This window comes from Leucoraja erinacea, chromosome 31 (assembly GCF_028641065.1).
Source record: "Leucoraja erinacea ecotype New England chromosome 31, Leri_hhj_1, whole genome shotgun sequence".
Classification (NCBI taxonomy): Eukaryota; Metazoa; Chordata; class Chondrichthyes; order Rajiformes; family Rajidae; genus Leucoraja; species Leucoraja erinaceus.
In genome coordinates this window covers 11,875,190-11,896,573 of record NC_073407.1, presented here as the reverse complement: position 1 = coordinate 11,896,573, position 21,384 = coordinate 11,875,190, and the positions used below count along the sequence as shown (strand labels likewise).

General features: G+C 43.4%; 1 protein-coding gene across 5 annotated transcripts in view; it reads right to left on the bottom strand.

Annotated features, from left to right (window-relative positions):
* The window catches only part of LOC129711920 (histone-lysine N-methyltransferase EHMT1-like), a 243,372-nt gene that overhangs the window by 83,404 nt on the left and 138,584 nt on the right, over positions 1 to 21,384 (bottom strand). For 2 of the 5 annotated variants that reach the window (XM_055659948.1, XM_055659949.1), the window contains exon 1: positions 6,815 to 6,947. In XM_055659948.1, coding sequence (XP_055515923.1) covers positions 6,815 to 6,835 — 21 coding nt within the window. In that variant the 5' untranslated portion in view covers positions 6,836 to 6,947. Of the gene's footprint in view, positions 1 to 6,019; positions 6,045 to 6,192; positions 6,546 to 6,814; positions 6,948 to 21,384 lie in introns of those variants that run through there. The other 3 variants (XM_055659945.1, XM_055659946.1, XM_055659947.1) reach the window with 3 other exon arrangements.

Genomic DNA, 21,384 nt, shown 5'->3' with positions numbered 1-21,384 from the left:
TTCTTCAGACTGATGTCAGTTGAGGGGGCGGGAAAAAGATAGAATGTAGGCGGAAACAGTGAGACCAGTGGGAGAACTGGGAAGGGGATGGAGAAAGAAAGCAAGGGCTATCTGAAGTTAGAGAAGTCAATATTCATATCGCTGGGGTGTAAACTACCCAAGCAAAATATGAGGGGCTGTTCCTCCAATTTGCGCTGGGCCTCACTCTGACAATGGAGGAGGCCCAGGACAGAAAGGCCAGATTGGGAATGGGAGGGGGAGTTGAAGTGCTGAGCCACCAGGAGATTAGGAAGGTTAAGACGGACCGAGCGGAGGTGTCCAGCGAAACGATTGCCGAGCCTGCGCTTGGTCTCGCCCATGTAGAGAAGTTGACACCTGGAACAGCGGATACAGTAGATGAGGTTGGAGGAGGTGCAAGTGTGCCTTTTTTCGGAAAGGTATTGAGTACAAAACATAGGACATCAAGTGACCATACTTGGAGTAATGTGTACAACTAGGAAGGATGTAATTAACTTGGAAAGGATTGAGAAGAGATTTGTCAGGATTTTACATGGACCTTCGGGCTTGAGTTATAGGGAGAGGTTGGATAGGCTGCAACATTTTTCTTTGGTGAGTCAGAGGTTGAAGAATGACCTTATTGAGGTGTACATGATCAGGAGGGCATGGATAAGGTGAACATTCAATGCAGCAGATTCTAAAACTAAAGGGCATGGGCTTAAGGTGAAAGGGCCTCAGTGGCTTTGTTCACTCAGAGGACAGTGTATCTGGAATGAGCTGCCAGTGGAAATTGCAGAAGACATAATTATGACTTTCAAAAGACATTTGGAATGTTATAGATGTTTAGATTCTGTTTCCGTACTATATATCTCGATCATCCTATGCCTAAATGTAAAGAGTATCACTAATGCTTTCCATTGTTATCAAATCACCTGAAGCACATTCCCTATTCAAATAAAATATCTGAAACCAAAGTAAATATTTTAAGCACAACTTTTAGCAATACAGACGGTTCCTTATTAAAAGGCATTCGACATGTTTTTTTGGATTTAAACATATCTGCCATTTAAAATACTACAAATGCTCAGGCAGATAAGAATTGATCCTGGCAGCATGTTCGGCCCACAATGTCTGCGTCGAACATGATGGCAAAATCAACTCTTATCTACCTGCACATAATCCATCTATCTCCATTCACTGCATATCCAAATGCCTATCCAAGTCTTTTAAATGCCGTTATCATATCTTCCTCTATCACCACCCTTGGCAGTGCGTTACATGCACTAACCAGCCGCTCTGTTTAAAACAAAACTTGCCCTGCACATCTTTAAACTTTGCCCGTCCTACCTTAAAACAATGCCCTCTTGTATTTGATATTTCCACCTTGACAAAAAAAGATTCTAACTGCCTACCCTATCTCACAATTTTATATACTTTTGTCAGGTCTCCCCACAACCTCTGGCAATCCAGAGAAAACCATCCAGGTCTTTCCAACCTCTCCCTGCAGCAAATACCCCCTAATCCACATATCATTCTAGACCTCGTCAGCACCCTATCCAAAGCCTCCACATCTTTCCTGAGAAGACTAGAGCTGTGCACAATACCCCAAATGTAGCCTAACCAAAGTCCTATAAAGCTGCATCAAAACTTCCTGACTCTCAATGACCTATTGTACTTGAGTTTGACGATTGTATTTATGTATGGATTGCCTGATCTGTTTGGTTAGCCTGCAAAACACAGCTTTTCAATAGCAATGTAGCATGTAACAATAATAACACGAATCCTGAATATTAGTACGTTGATAGATTTAAATAATAAATTGTTTTTTTAAAAAGCTATCATTCTGATAATTTGGACTTTACAGGTGCATCTTGTGAATTTATAATCTTAAAATGCTGAATTTCACTGTCCTTCAGCAGTTGGTTTTGTACTTATCGATAAAATTGTATTCATGGTCCAATATTTAAAATAGCTAATATTTTAAGTAGCTAATAGCTAATACGTTCAGTAAAGCAAATTATTATTCAACGTATGGCTAAAACAGTTACATGTTGTTTCCTTATCATCCAATACGGCTCCAATCTTTGACCAAAACAGATTCAAGGCATATTTTACACACTTGTTCGGAGTGGCGGCGCGGCTCTGGCTGCAGCGGCTTACCGGCGGTCCCGTTGTCTTTGTGTTTTTTATGTTGTTTATTTTGTTTGGTTAGTCTAGTTTTTTGGTTTTAGCTTGTGTTTTTGGGGGGTTTGCAGTCTCTCCCTGCGGGGGAATACGACCTTTTTTGTCGTATTCCCCTTCTCTGCCTCCGTCTGTGCTGAGGCCTAATGGAGCTGACGACCTCGAGGCTCCGGAGGCAGAGCACCGTCTGAGCTCGCTCCCGTGAGGGTGGTCCGGCTCAGGGCTGGAAGAGGTTGGGACGCTCCCGTGAGGACGGCCAGCCCGAGGGTGGAACGAGGTTCCCGTCGGAGCGGCCGAGCTCGGAAAGGTGCGGCGCTGGCAGCCCGAGGGAGGTTCGGCGCCCAAGTCGGGGCAGCCCAGCCCGGGGAAGAAGCGACGCCCAAGTCGGGGCGGCCCGGTCCGGGGGAGAAGCGACGCCCAAGTCGGGGCGGCCCGGTCCGGGGGAGAAGCGACGCCCATGTCGGGGCGGCCCGGTCCGGGGGAGGTTCGGCGCCCAAGTCGGGGCGGCCCAGCCCGAGGCTGAAGACGGCGCAGTACTCACGTGAGGGTGGCTGGGACGGTGTTCTGGCGGCGGTGGCCTGAGTCCGGGGTTCGGCAGGACTGGTGGGCGGCGGCAGCTTCAACCACCCCGGGCCGCGGTGTTTGAGCCGCGGGACTGTTCTTAACATCGCCCGGGGGGGTAATGCCCCAGCGCAGAGGGAGAAGAGTAGGGAAGAGACTGCAGACCTAAGACTTTTGCCTCCATCACAGTGAGGAGATGCTGGGTGGACGTTAATATGTGTTTATTGTTGTTTTATTGTATGGTATTATATGTATGACTGCTGCAATTTCGTTCAGACTTCGGTCTGAATGACAATAAAAGGCTATCTATCTATCTATCTATTTACAAGAACTGCTTCATTGCACAGTGTTTATCAAGCTACTGGCCAAAGTGTCATTTTGGATCACTTTCTTTGTCCATTTTGCCAATAAGTACAATTTATTTTTTTGGTTACATTTCAATGCCATCTCAGAACTTTGACAAATGAGCTTCAGCAAGGATGGATACTTGAACTTCATCTTAAATAACAGCAACTTGATCGAAAGTTTATTTCACCAATTTTATTCCCTTGCTACAATCAGCTCTGCAATGGAAGCCTGAGAAATTGCAACAGCCATCTAACAAATTGCAACAGCCATCAAACAAATTCTCACAAAGTTCTCAACAGTTTTACACATAAAATGGCACAACAAAGTACCATGTTGGCCTTAAAAAGAATGCTGTAGACTTAAATGCTGATATGGTCTCTCGCCACCAATTCATTGAGTCATTAGGAGAAGACACCCCAAACTTACTAGAACATTTTAACAACTGTAGGTGAAGATATCAGAAAGAAATAAAGTTCAAATTGTTCAACTAATAAAGAATACTTTTATAGTTGTGATTTGATCAGCTATACCTCAATACAGTATATAAGCCAACTCTTCTACCCCCCCTATTGGTTCAGTTACACCATTCTGAGCATGCTCATTGGATATAAATTCACTGCAGATTCAGCCATTTCATGGTCCAAGCTGCTGGCAGACATGAAGGCCTGCCATTTGGAAACGAACGCAGTGCACTATTTTGAATCTTAAAAACAAGCCTCTTCAATTGATTTTATAACAATTAATACAATATTGTAACCTCAAAATATTTCAGTTACTTTAACAACCATTGAAAATCTAGTTTGTAAATGAACAACATAATTTATTCCACTCTGTATATTTTCACTGCATCACTTCACACACAAAATCCAACATCTTAACTGATCTTTAGTCCTACCAAGATAAGCAATCCGTGTCAAAATCATCTGATCCAAATGTTGACATAAAATATCCTACTTCAGTGTTTGAAGACAGAACAGTAACAGGATTCAGTGTGATTGCAAGTTGGACACCGTCAACAGACGTGGTGCAATAGATTAAATATCATTTAAACAAAACAAAGTAAATACAATGAGACATTTCCAGGCATTCCTTCACAATTTTACTTCATCTGTCGATGAACCTCACCATGATGGTCAAGCCAGGCATAAATACCACGAAGTTTACTTCAATATAATATTTTTGGAAAAAACTAAAAATTGTTAAGGAAATGTGGATTTGTCTATTTTGCATTCATCCACATTGCAAAATCCACATTTATTTTGGGGGGGGGGGGGGGGGGGGGGGGGGGGGGGGGGGGGGGGGGGGGGGGGGGTGGGGTCCAATACCGAGAAATAGAAATACTTTGTTCTCTATATGTTTTGGCATAGTCTACTCTACAGATTCAAGTGAAAATAATTACAAAATTGCCTTAAATAATGGTCACACCATTCTTTGTTTGGTTGAAGAAACTAGTTGAAATGTTTAAATGTCAACTAAATCATTCAAAACAATTGTAATTCTGTACAATAGGTACAGAGCAATCTCAAATCCCTCATCAGCAGCTAAATTCTGTCCACTGGATTGAGTTACCAAGTTAAAAGGCATCGTTCTGGCCTTTCAACAGATCTCTGATCTTAAATTCTAGGCTCAAGTAATCCCAAAAATAATTATAAATGTCTGTGTCAATGTATGGCCATTGATATGTCCCATAGACTGATGGAAAGCCAATTCCAATTTACTTATGAATACTTACCTAAGATAACATTTACCAAATCACTGACAATATTCAGGAACTGCACACTGTTTACCAGAAGTACATTGTTACATGCACATGAGCAAAACATCCTTATTTTTCAGTACTGAAAATTGCATTCCTCCATTTAATGAGGAACAATAGATAGATAAAAATGCAAAGATAAATTAACGTCCAAATAATGTCAACTGATTGATATTAACATGCTGCCATCTATGACCATTTTTCATAAGCAAACCCAATTATCGTTACAAAAATAATTGATATATTGGTGAATCTATTTTACCAGTTGTAGGTCTCAGTCCAAAAACAGTAACATTAAATGAGACATCAGCAATTTTGACTTGGTATGATCTGTACCCTACGTTAATATCAAAGATAATATTTTGTAAAGGTAAAACACACTTTTTTTTCTAGCAGCTACAACTTATATTCCTAGTGATTCACAACAGGGAAAAAAAAGATAAAAAAGTAACACTTTCACATACATGGCATACATTAAAAACCCAAACCTTAACACATTAGGTAGAGAGCAGTCAAAAGGAAAGTAAACTCTCCGAAAAACTATCATGAATGGCTTTAACAAAATAATAGATTGGTAACTATCGAAACTGGAATTTCTTTCAGGATCAGAATACAATGCTATACTGAAAAGCCCTATATTTTAGGCTAACTAATGAAAAGAAAGTGAATTGCATTTTGACATGGACAAGAGTATAAATTGGCGAATAAAAGGATTAAGAGGCAAGGGTGCGAAATGCCTAGAATCAGAAAGCTCAAGCCCTTCCTGTGTCCATTCTTGCAACTATTGTCAAATTATCAACATCTCAGAGGAAATTCAGCACTGATGATCATCCATTTCCATCAAGCATGCACAAACACCGATAACATGTCATGTTCAACTGCAGGTAAAATTTGACATTCAACAGCAACACAATGACCAGTTCCAACTGTTCAAGCAGACTTGAGGACTCAACAGTGCTGATCATAATATATCCTAAACCAATTTAATGTACCACTAGATTAGAACAACCAAACTGAGACACCTCAAAAGACTAATCTACTCCAGGATGGCACAGCCCAACAAAAACATCACAAATCCTTCCTTCCAGATTGGAAGAAGCAGACTTTTCAAAACTGAAGAAACATTTTCTACATAAGATATCAATGGACATAGTGTAAACAAAATATACTACAAACATGCAAAAAAAGTGTAGTAATGCACAGCCGTGTAAAAGACCACGACGTTGTCTTGTAAATGGTTCAGTTTCGAAGAGACTTCGTGTTGACCATTGGGAGAGGTGTCCATCCATCCTCCATGTTCCGCTTCGCCACCAACCACCCGCCCCACAGGAAAAAAAAATAATAATCACCTTTCTTTTGATTGTGATGGCAACTATCGCGGGTGCAGACTGGCACGTAAAAGGCGAGAGAGGCCACGCTATCTATGCTCATTCACAAGTGAGGTGTTCCCGGGATCTTGAAGGGTTTGTTTTTTTTCCAACCCAACAAATGCTTTGTACCCCCCCCAGACACACACCCACACACACACCCACACACACACCCACACACACGCGCTTCCCAAACAAAAATCTCCTCAGGCGCCTCGGCGCTGGAGTGAGGCTTGCGTTCCCCGTCTGTTCCCCGCCACCCGGGATGCCGCCTGACAGCTGCGCTTCCATCCGCATCGCCAGCCGCGTATACGTTATGCAGGGTGCGGGGCCGCCAGCTGGCGGGTACGCTGGCCAGCAGGCCACCCCCACCCCCCCTCGGCCGTATTTTTTTTTTACGCGCACACTCTCTCTCTCTCTCGCTCACACACACACATGCACAAAGCACCAACTTTTAATTTAAAAAAAACAACAACCCGCCGGCTGGTATTTTCCAGCTGTAGGCGGCGCTCAAACAGGCCGGAGCCTCCGCCCAGGGGAAAATAGCCAGCGGCGATTCGGGGGCGGGGTGGGGGAAGGGTGCGAGGGAAAAGTTGCTCCTCACCTCAGGCTCCGATGAAGCCATGGCTCAGCTCAGCGCGGCTGACGCAGCGACCGCCGCCGCCTGACGTCACAGGCACGGTGGTCCTCTTTCTCTCCCTCCCTCCCTCCCTCTCCCTGTAGGGGCGGCGTGTAGCTGTGTAATCCCCACTCCACCCCCTCACTCACTCACTCCAACATGCCCTCACCCCCCCCCTCCCTCACTCACTCCATCATGCCCTCACTCCTAGTCTCCCTCCCTCTCCCTGTAGGGGCGGCGTGTAGCTGTGTAATCCCCACTCCACCCCCTCACTCACTCCATCCATCATGCCCTCACTCCTAGTCTCCCTCCCTCCCTCTCCCTGTAGGGGCGGCGTGTAGCTGTGTAATCCCCACTCCACCCCCTCTCTCACTCCATCAGGCCCTCACTCCTAGTCTCCCTCCCTCCATCTCCCTGTACGGGCGGCGTGTAGCTGTGTAATCCCCACTCCACCCCTCACTCACTCCATCATACCCCCCATCCCCCCCCCTCCTCCCTTACTCACTCCATCATGCCCTCACTCCTAGTCCCCCTCCCTCCATCTCCCTGTAGGGGCGGCGTGTAGCTGTGTAATCCCCACTCCACCCCCTCACTCACTCCATCATGCCCTCACTCCTAGTCCCCCTCCCTCCCCCATCTCCCTGTAGAGGCGGAGTGTAGCTGTGTAATCCCCACTCCACCCCCTCACTCACTCACTCCATCATGCCCTCACTCCTAGTCCCCCTCCCTCCCTCTCCCTGTAGGGGCGGCGTGTAGCTGTGTAATCCCCACTCCACCCCCTCACTCACTCCATCATGCCCTCACTCCTAGTCTCCCTCCCTCCATCTCCCTGTAGGGGCGGCGGCGTGTAGCTGTGTAATCCCCACTCCACCCCCTCACTCACTCCATCATGCCCTCACTCCTAGTCCCCTCCCTCCATCTCCCTGTAGGGGCGGCGTGTAGCTGTGTAATCCCCACTCCACCCCCTCACTCACTCCATCATACCCCCATCCCCCCCCCCCTCCTCACTCACTCCATCATGCCCTCACTCCTAGTCTCCCTCCCTCCCCCCTGTAAAGGGGGGGCGTGTAGCTGTGTAATAGCCACTCCACCCCCTCACTCACTCCATCATCCCCCCCCTCCCTTACTCACTCCATCATGCCCTCACTCCTAGTCTCCCTCCCTCCCCTGTAAAGGGGGGGGGGGGGGAGAGGAGTGTAGCTGTGTAATCCCCACTCCACTCCCCCCCTCATTCCATGCCCCAACTCCTAGTATCTTCCTCCCTCCCCTGTGTAATCCCCACTCCCTTACCCTCACTCACTCATCATGCCTCACTCCTAGTCTCCCTCCCTCCCCCTGTGGGGGGGGGGGGGTTGTAGCTGTGTAACCCCCACTCCATGACCCTACTCCTGGTCCCCCCCCCCTCCTACCATGTAGAAGCAGCGTGTAGCCGTGTAAATCCCACTCCCCCTCCTCCTCCCCCAGTCCACCCCTCTCCCCATCTCTCCAACCCCCCCCCCCCCCCCCCCCCCCCCCCTCCCTCTGTAGGGACAGCATATTACTCCCCTCCACCATCCCCACCCCCTCTACCCACCTCCCTCTCCCCATTCCCCTGTGGGAGCTACATGTAGCTTTGTAACACTAACTCCCCCCTCACCATCCCTTCTCACTATCCCTTCCTTCCCCCTCCCCATCCCCGTAGGAGCGGCATGCAGCCCTGCAACACTGAGAAGTGTAATCTTGGAAAAATGATCAAGGTTTTGCAAAGTGTTCACCTGTAACCAGATTAGCTTTTGGAACGATCAAGGAAAGTCACGCCTCTTCAGTGTTTGGAAAGGTGAATTGTATGAAAAAGCAGGACCGCCATGTCTATATTCATAAAGTGCATCTGTCACATTTGCAATAATACATGTAGTTAGCATTTCAGTGCATTAATCCTGGATTGCAATTGTCCACGATAGATTTATTGCATTCAAAATTGCGTGAATTAACAATTCTGGATTACTATTGTTAAAACAGTTTGAAATAATGAATTCAATTGTTCACCTCGAATTGCAATCACAAACCAGTCAGGAATCCAAATATAAATTGAGTGCAGGCACTGAAGCTGCTTGATTAATGGGCATTATCTGGAGTAATTTAAAAATGTCAGTGTTACTTTAAAGATCAAAGATAATAACAGTACATTACTAAATTAATTTATCATCTGTGGCTGAATTTCCACACCCCTCTTGAGTACAGATTCACTCTCTTCGGGATGAAGATTTTTTGGAGCTCAGTCCTCAATGGTTAACCAACCTCCTATATCTGAACGGTACTTTTCGCTCTGGACACTTCAGTCACGGACAAAATCGCCCTCGGATCAATGCTTCATGGCCCATCAGAATTTTATATGTTTCATTGAGATTACATTGCATTCTAAACTCCCAGATGCATCGGCCAGTATAATTAATAGGAGGGCAATTCTTCCATTCAGGGATGCATTCTGGTGAAACCTTTGCTGCATTCCCTCCAATGCATGTCGATCAACCCCAGATAGAGAAACAAGTCCAGAACAAAAGTTTTAAATGGCCCTATATAATTTAAGACACCTTCCATCACTTTGGTATGGGTATATTATTGTCATGATACAGTGAAAAACTGTTGCTTGCATGTTATCCATTCAAATCAAACCACATTATACATGCGTACAATCAAACAACAACGAGAGGTAGTGTGAAGAGGAAAAAACACCAGAAAAAGTACAGAATATAGTAGATTCTCAATTGTAGCTTGATGAGTAATATGTACAGTAGTGGAGCACTATCACCAGATTTTTGCCTGATTCCATTGTCCTTATTGTATCCCGAGGCCTCAGCCATTTCTCAATATCATGAAGACTGAATCAAATTGTCTGAAGACAAACTTCTGTAATGGCAGGGAATTCAGGAGAAAGCCAAAAAGTACAATCCACAAGTACACAAAAATGCTGGAGAAACTCAGAGGGTGCAGCAGCATCTATGGAGCGAAGGAAATAGGCAACGTTTCGGGCAGCACCCGCTGAGTTTCTCCAGCATTTTTGTGTACCTGGGAGTTTCCAGCATCTGCAGTTCCTTCTTAAACACAAGTACAATCCACAAATCAGATATAGCTGAGAATGGTAAGGAATGTAGATTTTAGGAGTCACAGTGTGATACAGTGTGGGAAAAGGCCCTTCGGCCCAATTTGCCCACACCGGCCAACATGTCCCAGCTCACCAAACTTCACCCATTCCTTCTCTCCAGAGATGCTGCCTGTCCTGCTGATTTACTCCAGCTTTTTGTGTCTATCTTCGGATTAAACCAGCATCTGCAGTTCCTTTCTACACATTTCACCAGCTACACTAGTCCCACCAGCCCGTGTTTGGTCCAGATCCCTCCAAGCCTGTCCTCTGGCAGCTTGTTCCATACACCCACCACCCTTTGTGTGAATAGTGTCAAAGATTAGCTCTGGAAGCTACATACATATGATTAGAAACAAGAGGTAACATTCATTGATTGTAACTCTTGCTAAGATTGCCTCCATGTTCTTCCAGGATGACGGAAGCTGTATTTTTAATCAGTGCTGTTATTCTTGTTTTGACGCCTGAAAGTCACACCTAACAATTTTGACAATCCCTGGGAACACTGAAGTATTTTCAGTAAGCTGTCAATAAAATTATTTACATTCTTTTCAATTTCCTAAATACAAATGAATTTACATTAAATCTCCATGATAAATGTAATGCAATGTTAATTAATTTGTTTAAAATATAAGTTAGTGTAATAGAAGATATATTTAATTGGAATGTGTAAGTTCACAACAAAAGTATTTGTGTTATTTTGTGACCATCTCATACTTGTAATGAGGATGACTTACCCTCTGGTTTGTGGGTTCTGGGGTGACTGATGAGACCAATGGAGCAATGCAGTGTCTTCCACAGACAGGGCAGGAAGTGTCCAATGGGCCAGCAATTGGATAGTCTATGAGATCTCTTCTCTTTCTGTTAGTGGCCAGTCTCTGCTGTTTATGCAGGGCATCAACGTGCTTCCAGAACGTGACCTGGAGATTCTCAGAACCATCCTGAATGCTTCTTCTCCACCTTGACCCAGCGTTAGAAAGGTTGCTGTTTTTCAGAGAGAACTTGAGCACACATACATCTTTTCTTCAATCTCGCTAATATTTTCATCGAGTCATAGAAATATTGTCTTCTTGTGAAAGAGAATAGAGTGTCCATTTCTGGAGTCTGGCATTGGAGCTTGTAAATGACAAAGCTTGCCAAGTGGAATTATGTAATTGGATGCAAAAATGGTAACTAAGGATTCAGTGCGAGAGATGCTAGCCTGAGTGAGGATATTGATTTTATTTTTCTCATCCATCTAAATGAATTTGGAAGACTTTGCAAGGACAGTGTTAGTAGCGTGTTTCAATTACCTTATGGTGCTTGCTGTGGATTGTTCAGGCCTCAGAAACATGCAGAAGGGCAGGGAACACTGCTGGAGTAGATTGTGAGCTGTATGCCAGATCTGAGTTCTCCTTTTCTTCCAACTGATCAAAAGTCTTGCTGGTAAGCTGAAAGCAGTGATGACTGCCTGATGGTTACTAATGGCTGCCTTAGTTTAGTTCACCAGGTGTACAGTTGAAAGCTTTCTGTTGCTTGCTAACCAGTCAGCAGAAAGACTATAAATAATTACATTTGAGCCGTCCACAGTGTACACATATATGATAAAGGGAATAACATTTGGTGCAAGATAAAATCCGTTTAGTCCATTAAAGTCCATTTAAAGATAGTTAGCTGGCCTCCAAGATGTGTGAAGTGGCCCAATTTCTCGAGGGTCTTTATTCTTGGCAAGCACTGCAGTACAACAAGGGCATGGTACTGACAAAATAAATAAATACAATTCAGCTGCCTTGATCTTTCAACTACTGTCAACCTCTTTCCAAGTTATCTTGCTATGGTTACTATGCAAAATAAAATAATTTTAATTTGCATTTAGTTGCATTAACTAAGTTAAGGACTGCACTTTTGGGATGAAAATATTCAAACAAATTCAGTGTAATTATTACAGAGAAATGAAACAGAATAAGACATTGACTTAAATTGAGAAAACCAAGTAATCTGCAATTAATTATTGATGACGTAAGCCTGATTAGTTATTCCATATTTACTATGCATATTTACATTTGTTAAAATGTTGCCTGCGTAGAGTGAGAACAGAATTTGAAGTACGCAGCACTCAATCTATTTTATTGGAAGCTTGGTCCAGTGCTTGAATGGCTAGGTATGGATTATGACATGTTGGAAAACAGAGTCAAGTCGAGTTTATTGTCATAAGCACAAGCACTGGGTACACAAGTACAGTTGAAATGAAAAGATCAACTGCAGTAGCATCACAGGCAAATAGTCACAGACAACACAGAAAACATACGTCCACAGTATTGCAAGAGGCGATCCGCAGTGTTCTGTTGCCATGGTGGGATTAGGAATGTGCAGGTTAGTCCAAGAATCTAATGTTTAGTTTTTTTAGTTTAGTGATGCAGTGTGTCCACACCGAGTCCACACTGACCAGCGATCGCTGTACACAAACGCTATCCTACACACTCGGGACAATTTACGATCTTTACCGAGGCCCGTTATCCTATAAGCCTGCACGTCCTGCACCCGGGAAAAGCCCACGAGATTCCATGGAGAATGTGCAAACATCATACAGGCAGTACCCGCAGTCAGGATCGAACCAGTGTCTCTGGCGCTGTAAGGCAGCAACTTTTCCACTCTGCCATCGTGCCGCCCCCCCATGTTTGGAGGAAAATAGCTGTTTCTGAAGCTGGTGATGTGGGACTTCAGACTTGTGAACGTTTGCCCATCGTTAGCATTGAGAAGAGTTAACACTGGAGCTTAAGCACTTTTCCAGCAATATACACACCTCATTTTTTTTAGTTTAGTTTAGAGATACAGCGCAGAAACAGGCCCTTCAGCCCACCGAGTCCGCATCGACCAGTGCACTCCGCACATTAACACTATCCTACACACACTATGGACAATTTTACATTTATACCAAGCCAATTAACCTACATACCTGCAAGGCTTTGGAGTGTGGGAGGAAACCGAAGTTCTCGGAGAAAACCTACGCAGGTCACGGGGAGAAGGTACAAACTCTCATAGCACCCGTGCTCATGGACTCAACACCTGTGCCCCGCGAGGATGCATTCTCAACCCCTTACTGTACTCCCTATAAACTCACGATTGTGCAACAAAATTCTGCTCAAAAGAGCCAAGAATCAATAGTGTCTTATTGTCACGTGTCCCGAAATGGAACAATTAAATTTGTACTTGCAGCAGCACAACAGAACATCAGCACAACATTTCAACTCCATTTGCAAGTTGGAAGATGATATCACCATCGTGGACCAGATCTCAAACAACAATGAGACGGTGTACAAGACACAAAGAGTTTAGTACCACGGTGTCAAGACAAGCACCTCTTCCCCAATGTCAGCAAAACAAAAGAGATAGTCATCAAATTAAAGACGTACAGAGGGGAGAACGTGCTCCAGTTTGCATCAGTGGTGCTGAAATGGAGATGGTCGAGAGCTTCAAGCTCCTAGGCATAAATATCACCTACAACTTGTCATGTCCAACCACATTGCCGCTGTGGCCAAGAAAGCACACCAATGCTTCTACTTCCTCAGAAGACTAAGGGGGTTTGGCATGTGTGCAACAACATTTATCAACTTCCACTGATGCACCCTAGAAAACATGCTGCATCAGAGCTTGGTTTGGCAACTGCTCTGCCCAAGGCTGCAAGACATCGCTGGAAGTTGTAGATGTATCTACAAACAAACCATTCTTCCCGCTCGTCCATCCCGCAAACCATCTTTTCCGCTCCTCCCCCAAACCAACTCCATCTAAACCTCATTCCAATCATTCCCCCTTCCGCCCTCCCCCATCAGGCAACCTCTCTCTCAATGTCAGCAAGATGAAGGAGCTGGTTATTGACTCCAGGAGATGAGGTGGAGTGCACACCCCAAAGAGCATCGATGGTGCCGAAGTGGAGAATGTTGAGAGCTTCAATTTCTTCGGCGAAAATATCATCAACAATTTATTCTCAACCAACTATATTGAAGCTGTAGCAGCAAGTGCACACCAATGCCTTTCCTTTCTCAGAAGACCAAGGGAGTTTGGCATGTGCATCGTGGAGAGCATCCTATCAGGATGCATCACAGCTGGTTTTGCCAACAGCTCTGCCCAAGATTACATGAAATTACAGGAATTTGTATACGTAACCTGGTCCATCGCACAATCCAATCTCCCCATACCCACCCCACCAACTCCACGCACACTCTGCAGTGTTGGGAAAACAGCCAACAGAGTCAAGGTCCAATGCATATAATCAAGCATGTACTGCTGGATTCAGGAACAGTTTATTCCCCACCATTATCAGACTACTGAGTAGTCCTCTCAAAAGCTAAGGGTGCAGTCCTGATCTCCAAAACTAATTGCAGCCTCTACACATTATTTTTTTTTCAGCCCTTTCTCTGTAACTCTAGTCTGTAACACTGTAATACTATATTCATATTTTGGCATTATTCTTTGCACTGTCTGCTGTACTTGTGAATTGCTTGAATGTACTCATGTATGATTTGCCTGGATAGCGCACAAACACACATAGTTTTTCACTGTATTTTTTTTTCCATATTTCAATTGGATTAATAACATACAAGATTATATTTTTACAAAATGTTTTATTTTTGTATTTACTGAGATTTGCATTCATATTTCATCACTTAAAATATTTGATCAGAATGGCCATACTGTTGCCTCATTCCCAACCAGAGCACTTGCCTTCAATTCACTCTTGAGAGTTATAATTTTACAGTCTACTGACATGGAAAAAAAACGCACAATAGAATTGCACATTCTGTATGTACAGTTACAATATAATTTGTGCAGAGAAAGTCAGTCGCCAATTCTTTCTGCATGTAATATGCTTTAAACCTCAGTGGATGATGTGATAATCATGTTATTTACCTGTAATTTCTGGCATTGCATACTTTCCTCAAGTTATGGTGTTGGTAAATTCATTCATTACACAGGTGGTTCTAAAGATAGAGAGACAATTTTAAAAGCTTGATTGGAGACACAAGGAAACACAGATGCTGGAATCTTAGGCAGAATACACAGTGCTGGAGTTACTCAGCAGGCCAGGCAGCAACTGTGGAGGGAATCGATCGGCGAAGTTTCGGTTCAGGACACTTCTTCAGATTCATTGTAGTAGGGGGAAGAAAGCTTGAAGTTAGAGGATGTAGATGAAGTACAAAACAAGTACTTTGCATTGGTACGACATGGGGCTTAGTATCCCAGGATATTGAGAGACAAGAGAAATTGCTGGGGCTGTTGAAGATCTTTGTATCCTTCCCATCCATAGTTAAGGCCCCAGGGTAATGGTGAGTAGTCAACATTATTCCCATATTTAAGAAGGGAAGCCTTCTAACCCTGGAAATTATAGGCCAGTGAGCCTCACGTCAGTGACAGGAAAGCTACTGGAAAGGATTCTTATGGATGGGATTTCCTCTCAACTGGGGGAGAATAGGTGAATGGTCAGCACAGCTTTGTCCAGGGCAGGTCATGTCTATCAAACTTTATTGACGAGATGGCAACTTTTTAGAGGAGGTGGCAAAAGTGGCTGATGGAGAGTAGGGTAGTGGATGTTGTCTACATAGAGCTTAGTAAAGCATTTGACAAAGTACCTCATGGTAGGCTGAGTCAGAAGATTAAGACGCAAATTTTAATGGCAATGTGTGGGTCAATTTATTCTTTAACCATAGGGTGGTGGGTGGTGGGACTGCATTGCCAGGGGTGTTGGTGGAGGCAGATACAATATTGGCAATTAAGAGACTTTCAGATGGGCACATGGATATGCAGGGAATGGAGACACATGGATCACATGTTGGCAGAGGAGATTGATTTAACTTGACATCATGTTTGGCACAGACATTGTGGGCTGAAGGGCATGTTCCTGCATTGTAGTGCTCAATGTTCTATCTTGTCAGTAACTTGGCTCAGACACTAAATCTGGCTTTGTTTCGAAAGGAACTGCAGATGCTGGTTTAAATCGAAGATAGACACAAAAAGCTGGAGTAACTCAGCGGGACAAGCAGCATCAATGACGTTTCGGGTTGCGACCCTTCTTCAGACTGGCTTTGTTCGTTTACAGATCTTAAAACTTTCTGATATTTGATCAACTCTGAAAGTGGACATGCCTCTGAATATCTCTTGTACATTCACTTCATTCCTTCCCCCTTCTCTCCACTCTTGATAAAGACGGCTTGCATGTCCTGAGCCGTCAAATTGGGAATCATCTGATGGCTAGTCATGTGATTCCTGCAGGTGCTCTTGCTCTTTCTTCTTTCTCTCTCTCTCTCTCTCTCTCTCTCTTTCTCTCTCTCTCTCTCTCTCTCTCTCACACACACACTCTCTCTCTCTCTCCCTCTCACACTCACACACTCTCTCTCTCTCTCTCTATCCCTGCTTCCCCCCACCCTCTGTATTAATATCTAGATAATTCTTTGACAATTTGTGGATATATCAAAATTCACATATCAAATATCATTGCTTGAAACTTCAAACTTTAATAAGTTTTGTTGCATCAATTCACCACCGTGCGTTCCACTGACCAAAGTACTGGGCCGTCCTGCCTGACAGCTGGAGAGAGACTGATGACTGCCACCTCAAGGGCCAGTTATGCACACTAATACTGACTGCGCAGTCGTGAAGCCACTTCAGCATAAAAGTCTCCTTTTATAAATTCAAATACAAGCTGAATTGCTCAATGTGTTTCCAATATTTCAATGCACTTTCCAGCCTCCCCCAGTAATGCTTCCATTCTCTCTGAACACAAACGTATCCTTATTCTGAGCAAGACGTCGTTATAACAAATTGGTTTCCTGTTCAGCTGCTGGAACTACAGGGCCTGACTAGCTTGGTGCCGTTGAGCAGCAAATCACAGGCCATCTAACTGCTAACAAAATGGCCGACGTACTTTCAGCTGCTTTTCCAATCTCAATGCCTCATTCCATCACACTTGTTTAATCATGGGCAGGATGAAAGGAATTATTTCATAGATTCAACTATGGAAATTAATTAAAGCTGATCCTTTCCAATGCTTCATGTAGAACAATGACTGCTTTCCAAATATTCTATTGTCCCAGTATGTAATATTTGAGAGAGACATCATGGTGTTTCTCTGGGCAGTGCCACTTGCAGGGAAACATTAGAGATCGTGAAAATGCTGGACTGAGCAAAGTAAAACTTATTGCTTTCTGATCTTCATTTTTAATTGCTATTTGAAGATGCAAGATTTGCAATATTTCAATGACATAGATGAAATACGATTCAAATAATTCTGATTGTATTTCTAATTCTATTTTGCATCTGACTCATTATTTTTAGGTTGGTGCAAATGTAGCGAAACACCAAATCACAATCCTGTCCTCATTCATGTGGCTGCCATATTAAATGCTGTCAAGACTCAGTCCAATAAGACTCAGTCAAGTGCTTTATTGAAATTAATTGCAAGGCAAAAATGAAGAAAAAACATTAATTTTTTTTATCATCGACTTTCTGACCACAATAATGGAATCACATGTGCAGGAAGCACAATGATTTAAAAGTAGTGTTCGCCATGCATTTACATCAGGTGTGCCGTATGATTATCCCAGTGTCACTTAAGCAAATCAGAGTTGACTCCATTAAGTGATTATGAATTAACGGACATGGCCGTCATAGATTGAAACCACGATGATAAAATGGGCCAAGTTATCAAAGATAAAGCGTTTAAGCCGCAACCATTAGGGGGTTATATTAAAATGTGCACTAATTAGTTGAACCATTGATCGGCAAAGGGATTAAATTGTAGTGCACTTCCTGGGGGGAAAAAAAAACATTAACGGGATCAGGGCATAGTTAGGGACAATGGTGCTGAAGCATTAAATCAGCCAGGATCAGGATGAATGTCGGAGCAGCTTCAAAGGCCAGATGGCCTCCTCCTGCCCCTATCTCTTATGTTCTCATACAAAGTGATGCAAAGGCACATGTGCAATATCATTCATAAAGGCAGCAGGACTAAAAGAACTGGTAGTAATGGCAGAGACACATAGTCAGCTAAATGCTTCAAAGAATAAAATGGAATAGATCCTGTGTCTCAGTAACCTCAGAGTAGAGCATATCGAATGAAAGGAATGTGAAGAGGTTAATGTCTGTACCGTTAGCAAAGTCGTGATGTTGATTATTATTGTAGTTAATAATGTCACCTATCACTTGCTCCACCCTCCTCCCCTCTCCATCGCCTCTTCATATCTCGCTGCTACTCTTTCAGTCCCGATAAAGTGTTTCAACACAAAAAGACTGTCCATTTCCCTCCACAGACACTGCCTGACCCACAGAGTTCCTTCAGCAGTTTGTTTGTCTATTCAAGATTCCAGCATTTGCAGTCGTCTGTGTCACCAAATTATTTTATTTTCTCACTGTCTCATTCTTGTCTCAAGATAGAAGACTTCCAAACATCTCTCACTCACTTAAATGCTCTTAGGGCTAACGGAATCAAGGGATATGGGGAGAAAGCAGGAACGTGGTACTGATTTTGGATGATCAATCAACCATGATCGTATTGAATGGCAGTGCTGGCTCGAAGGGCTGAATGGCCTACTCCTGCACCTATTTTCTATGTTTCTATAAATACCCGAGTGAGGGTGTTCTGTTTAGTTTGAACTGCTATCATTCAGATCGGTTAAATACTTAAACCTGCCAGGTTGCCCGTTTATTTGGATGGACACCATCTCATGGCACTATCCAATGAAAACTAAAATATTGAAGGAATATCAAACTAAATTCCCTGCATTTTTGATGAAGACCATTCTAATTCTTCAAAAAGCAAAAGAACTGCAAATGCTGGAAATTTGAAAAAAAAAAGGAAAATACTCAGCAAGTCAGACAGCATCTGTGAAGAGAGAAATTTCAGATTGGTGACTTGGTGTTCTAAATGAAAAGTCATTGACCTGAAACATTTATCTTTTCACAAACTCTGCCCGACAAACTGGGTATCCACAGTTTTTTTCTCACTATGTTTGTCACCTACCAAGTTCTTTGCCATATCTATTCAAAATGATCTTTCCACTTAATTTTAGTTTCAGTCTGGTACACAATCTTGACTTATTTGTGAGTCATATACATAATTGCTACCTGGTGAAAATAAAAGAGTCATCACCTGAAATGACCTTTGCTAAAAGTACGACTCCTTTTGAGAAGCCAGACACTTTGAGGAAAGAGCCAGTTGGCTTCTTGCCAGGATTGTCATTAAAACAGGTGTGGACCTCAAACTGTTCAAAATAGGACCTAAATATTAAATCTCAAACGCCCAATATCTTTAAGCACTTAACCGAATGTTCCCCATGTCCAAAGTTGGTTCAGGTGTTTCATCAGAGTTGTAGAACCTGAACAGAAAGGCCTACTTGAGATATTTTTTTAAGTTACACTAAGGATCTGGGAAAGTTGAGTAGGGAGAATGCTGAAATGGAATGTAGCTGGTTTAAGTTATAGGGAAAAATAAAGTAATGATTCGTAGGTTAATTGGCATCTGTAAAATTGGCCCTACTATGTAGGGAGTGGATGGAAAGTGATCGATGGTCAGCATGGACTCAGTGGGCTGAAGTGCCTGTTTCCATGCTGTATCTCTAAACTCCATCTACTGTAAACACATGGAAGTGCAAGCTTTCCACTTTGATTGAGACTAGAACCTTCGCTTTTCTGTTCTTGGTCTCCTCCATTGTCAGAGTGAGGCTAAATGCATATTGGAGGAACAGCATCTCATATTTCGCCTGGGCAGCTTCCAGCCCAGTGGTATGAATATTGATTTCTCTAACTTCAAGAAACCCTGGCATTCCCTCTCTATCCCTCCCCCAAGTCACACCAGCTTCTCGTTTGCACCCAACAAACAGCCCGTTTCCTTTATCATAGTTACTTTTTTGCATATCTCTCATTCGTTGTTCTTTATCTCTCTACAACATCGTCCATAACTCTAGCTTCCCTTATCCCTAACTAGTCTGAAGAAGGGTCTCGACCCGAAATGTCACCCATTCCTTCTCTCCAGAGATGCTACATGTCCCACTGAGATACTCCAGCTTTTTGTGTCTATCTTTGGTATTAAACCAGCTTCTGCAGTTCCTTCCTAAACAGAAGATTATTTATGCAAGAGTGTTGAGAGATGTTCTGTGACCTGATAGAAAAAAACAAATTATTCAGGATAATATGTAAATAAGAAAGCAAATGGAATTTCTGGGTTTCATTCTAAGGTAAAAGATGAGAACCTTGAGACAATTATACTGGACTTTAGCGAGATGATTATTCCTTGCAGTTTTGGTCTCCATACTTGAAGAACAATTAATTTATCTTAGATTTCGTGCCACAATTATTTACAGGATTGATAGTTATAATGAGTATAGGAGCAGGGAGGTTCTACTGCAGTTGTACAGGGTCTTGGTGAGACCACACCTGGAGTATTGCGTACAGTTTTGGTCTCCTAATCTGAGAAAAGACATTCTTGCCATAGACGGAGTACAGAGAAGGTTCACCAGACTGATTCCTGGTATGTCAGGACTTTCATATGAAGAAAGACTGGATAGACTTGGTTTGTACTCGCTAGAAGTTAGAAGATTGAGGGGGGATCTTATAGAAACTTACACAATTCTTAAGAGGTTGGACAGGCTAGATGCAGGAAGATTGTTCCCGATGTTGGGGAAGTCCAGAACAAGGGATCACAGTTTAAGGATAAGGTGGAAATCTTTTAGGACCGAGATGAGAAAAACATTTTTCACGCAGAGAGTGGTGAATCTGTGGAATTCTCTGCCACAGAAGGTAGTTGAGCCCAGTTCATTGGCTATATTTAAGAGGGAGTATGGCTAACGGGATCAGGGGGTATGGAGAGAAGGCAGGTACAGCATACTGAGTTGGATGATCAGCCATGATCATATTGAATGGCGGTGCAGGCTCGAAGGGCCGAATGGCCTACTCCTGCACCTATTTTCTATGTTTCTATGTTTCTAATGAGGGGGTTATCAAATGAGAAAGAATGAGCAGAATAGGCTCTCTTTTGACCATATGACATAGGAGCAGTTAGGCCATTCGACCCATCGAGTCTGCACCGCCATTTGATCATGGGTGATCTATTTTCCCTCTCAACCCCATTCTCCTGCTTTCAACCCATAACATTTAACCCCTTACTAATCAAGAATCTTTCAATCTCTGCCTTAAAAAAAAAACCTTAATGATGGCCTCCACAGCTGTCTGTGGCAATAAATTCCACAGATTCACCACCGCCTGGCTGAAGAAATTCCTCCTCATCTCCATTCTAAAGGTACGTCTTTTTAATCTGATGCTGTGCCATCTGGTCCGAGACTCTCCTACAACTGGAAACATCATTTCCACATCCACGCTATCTAGGCTATGGACCTAAGAACAATTAAAGTTTCAAGATTCCAACGGAGATCCGACAAGGTCAATGTTTAAGATGGTGGGGAAGTCTAGA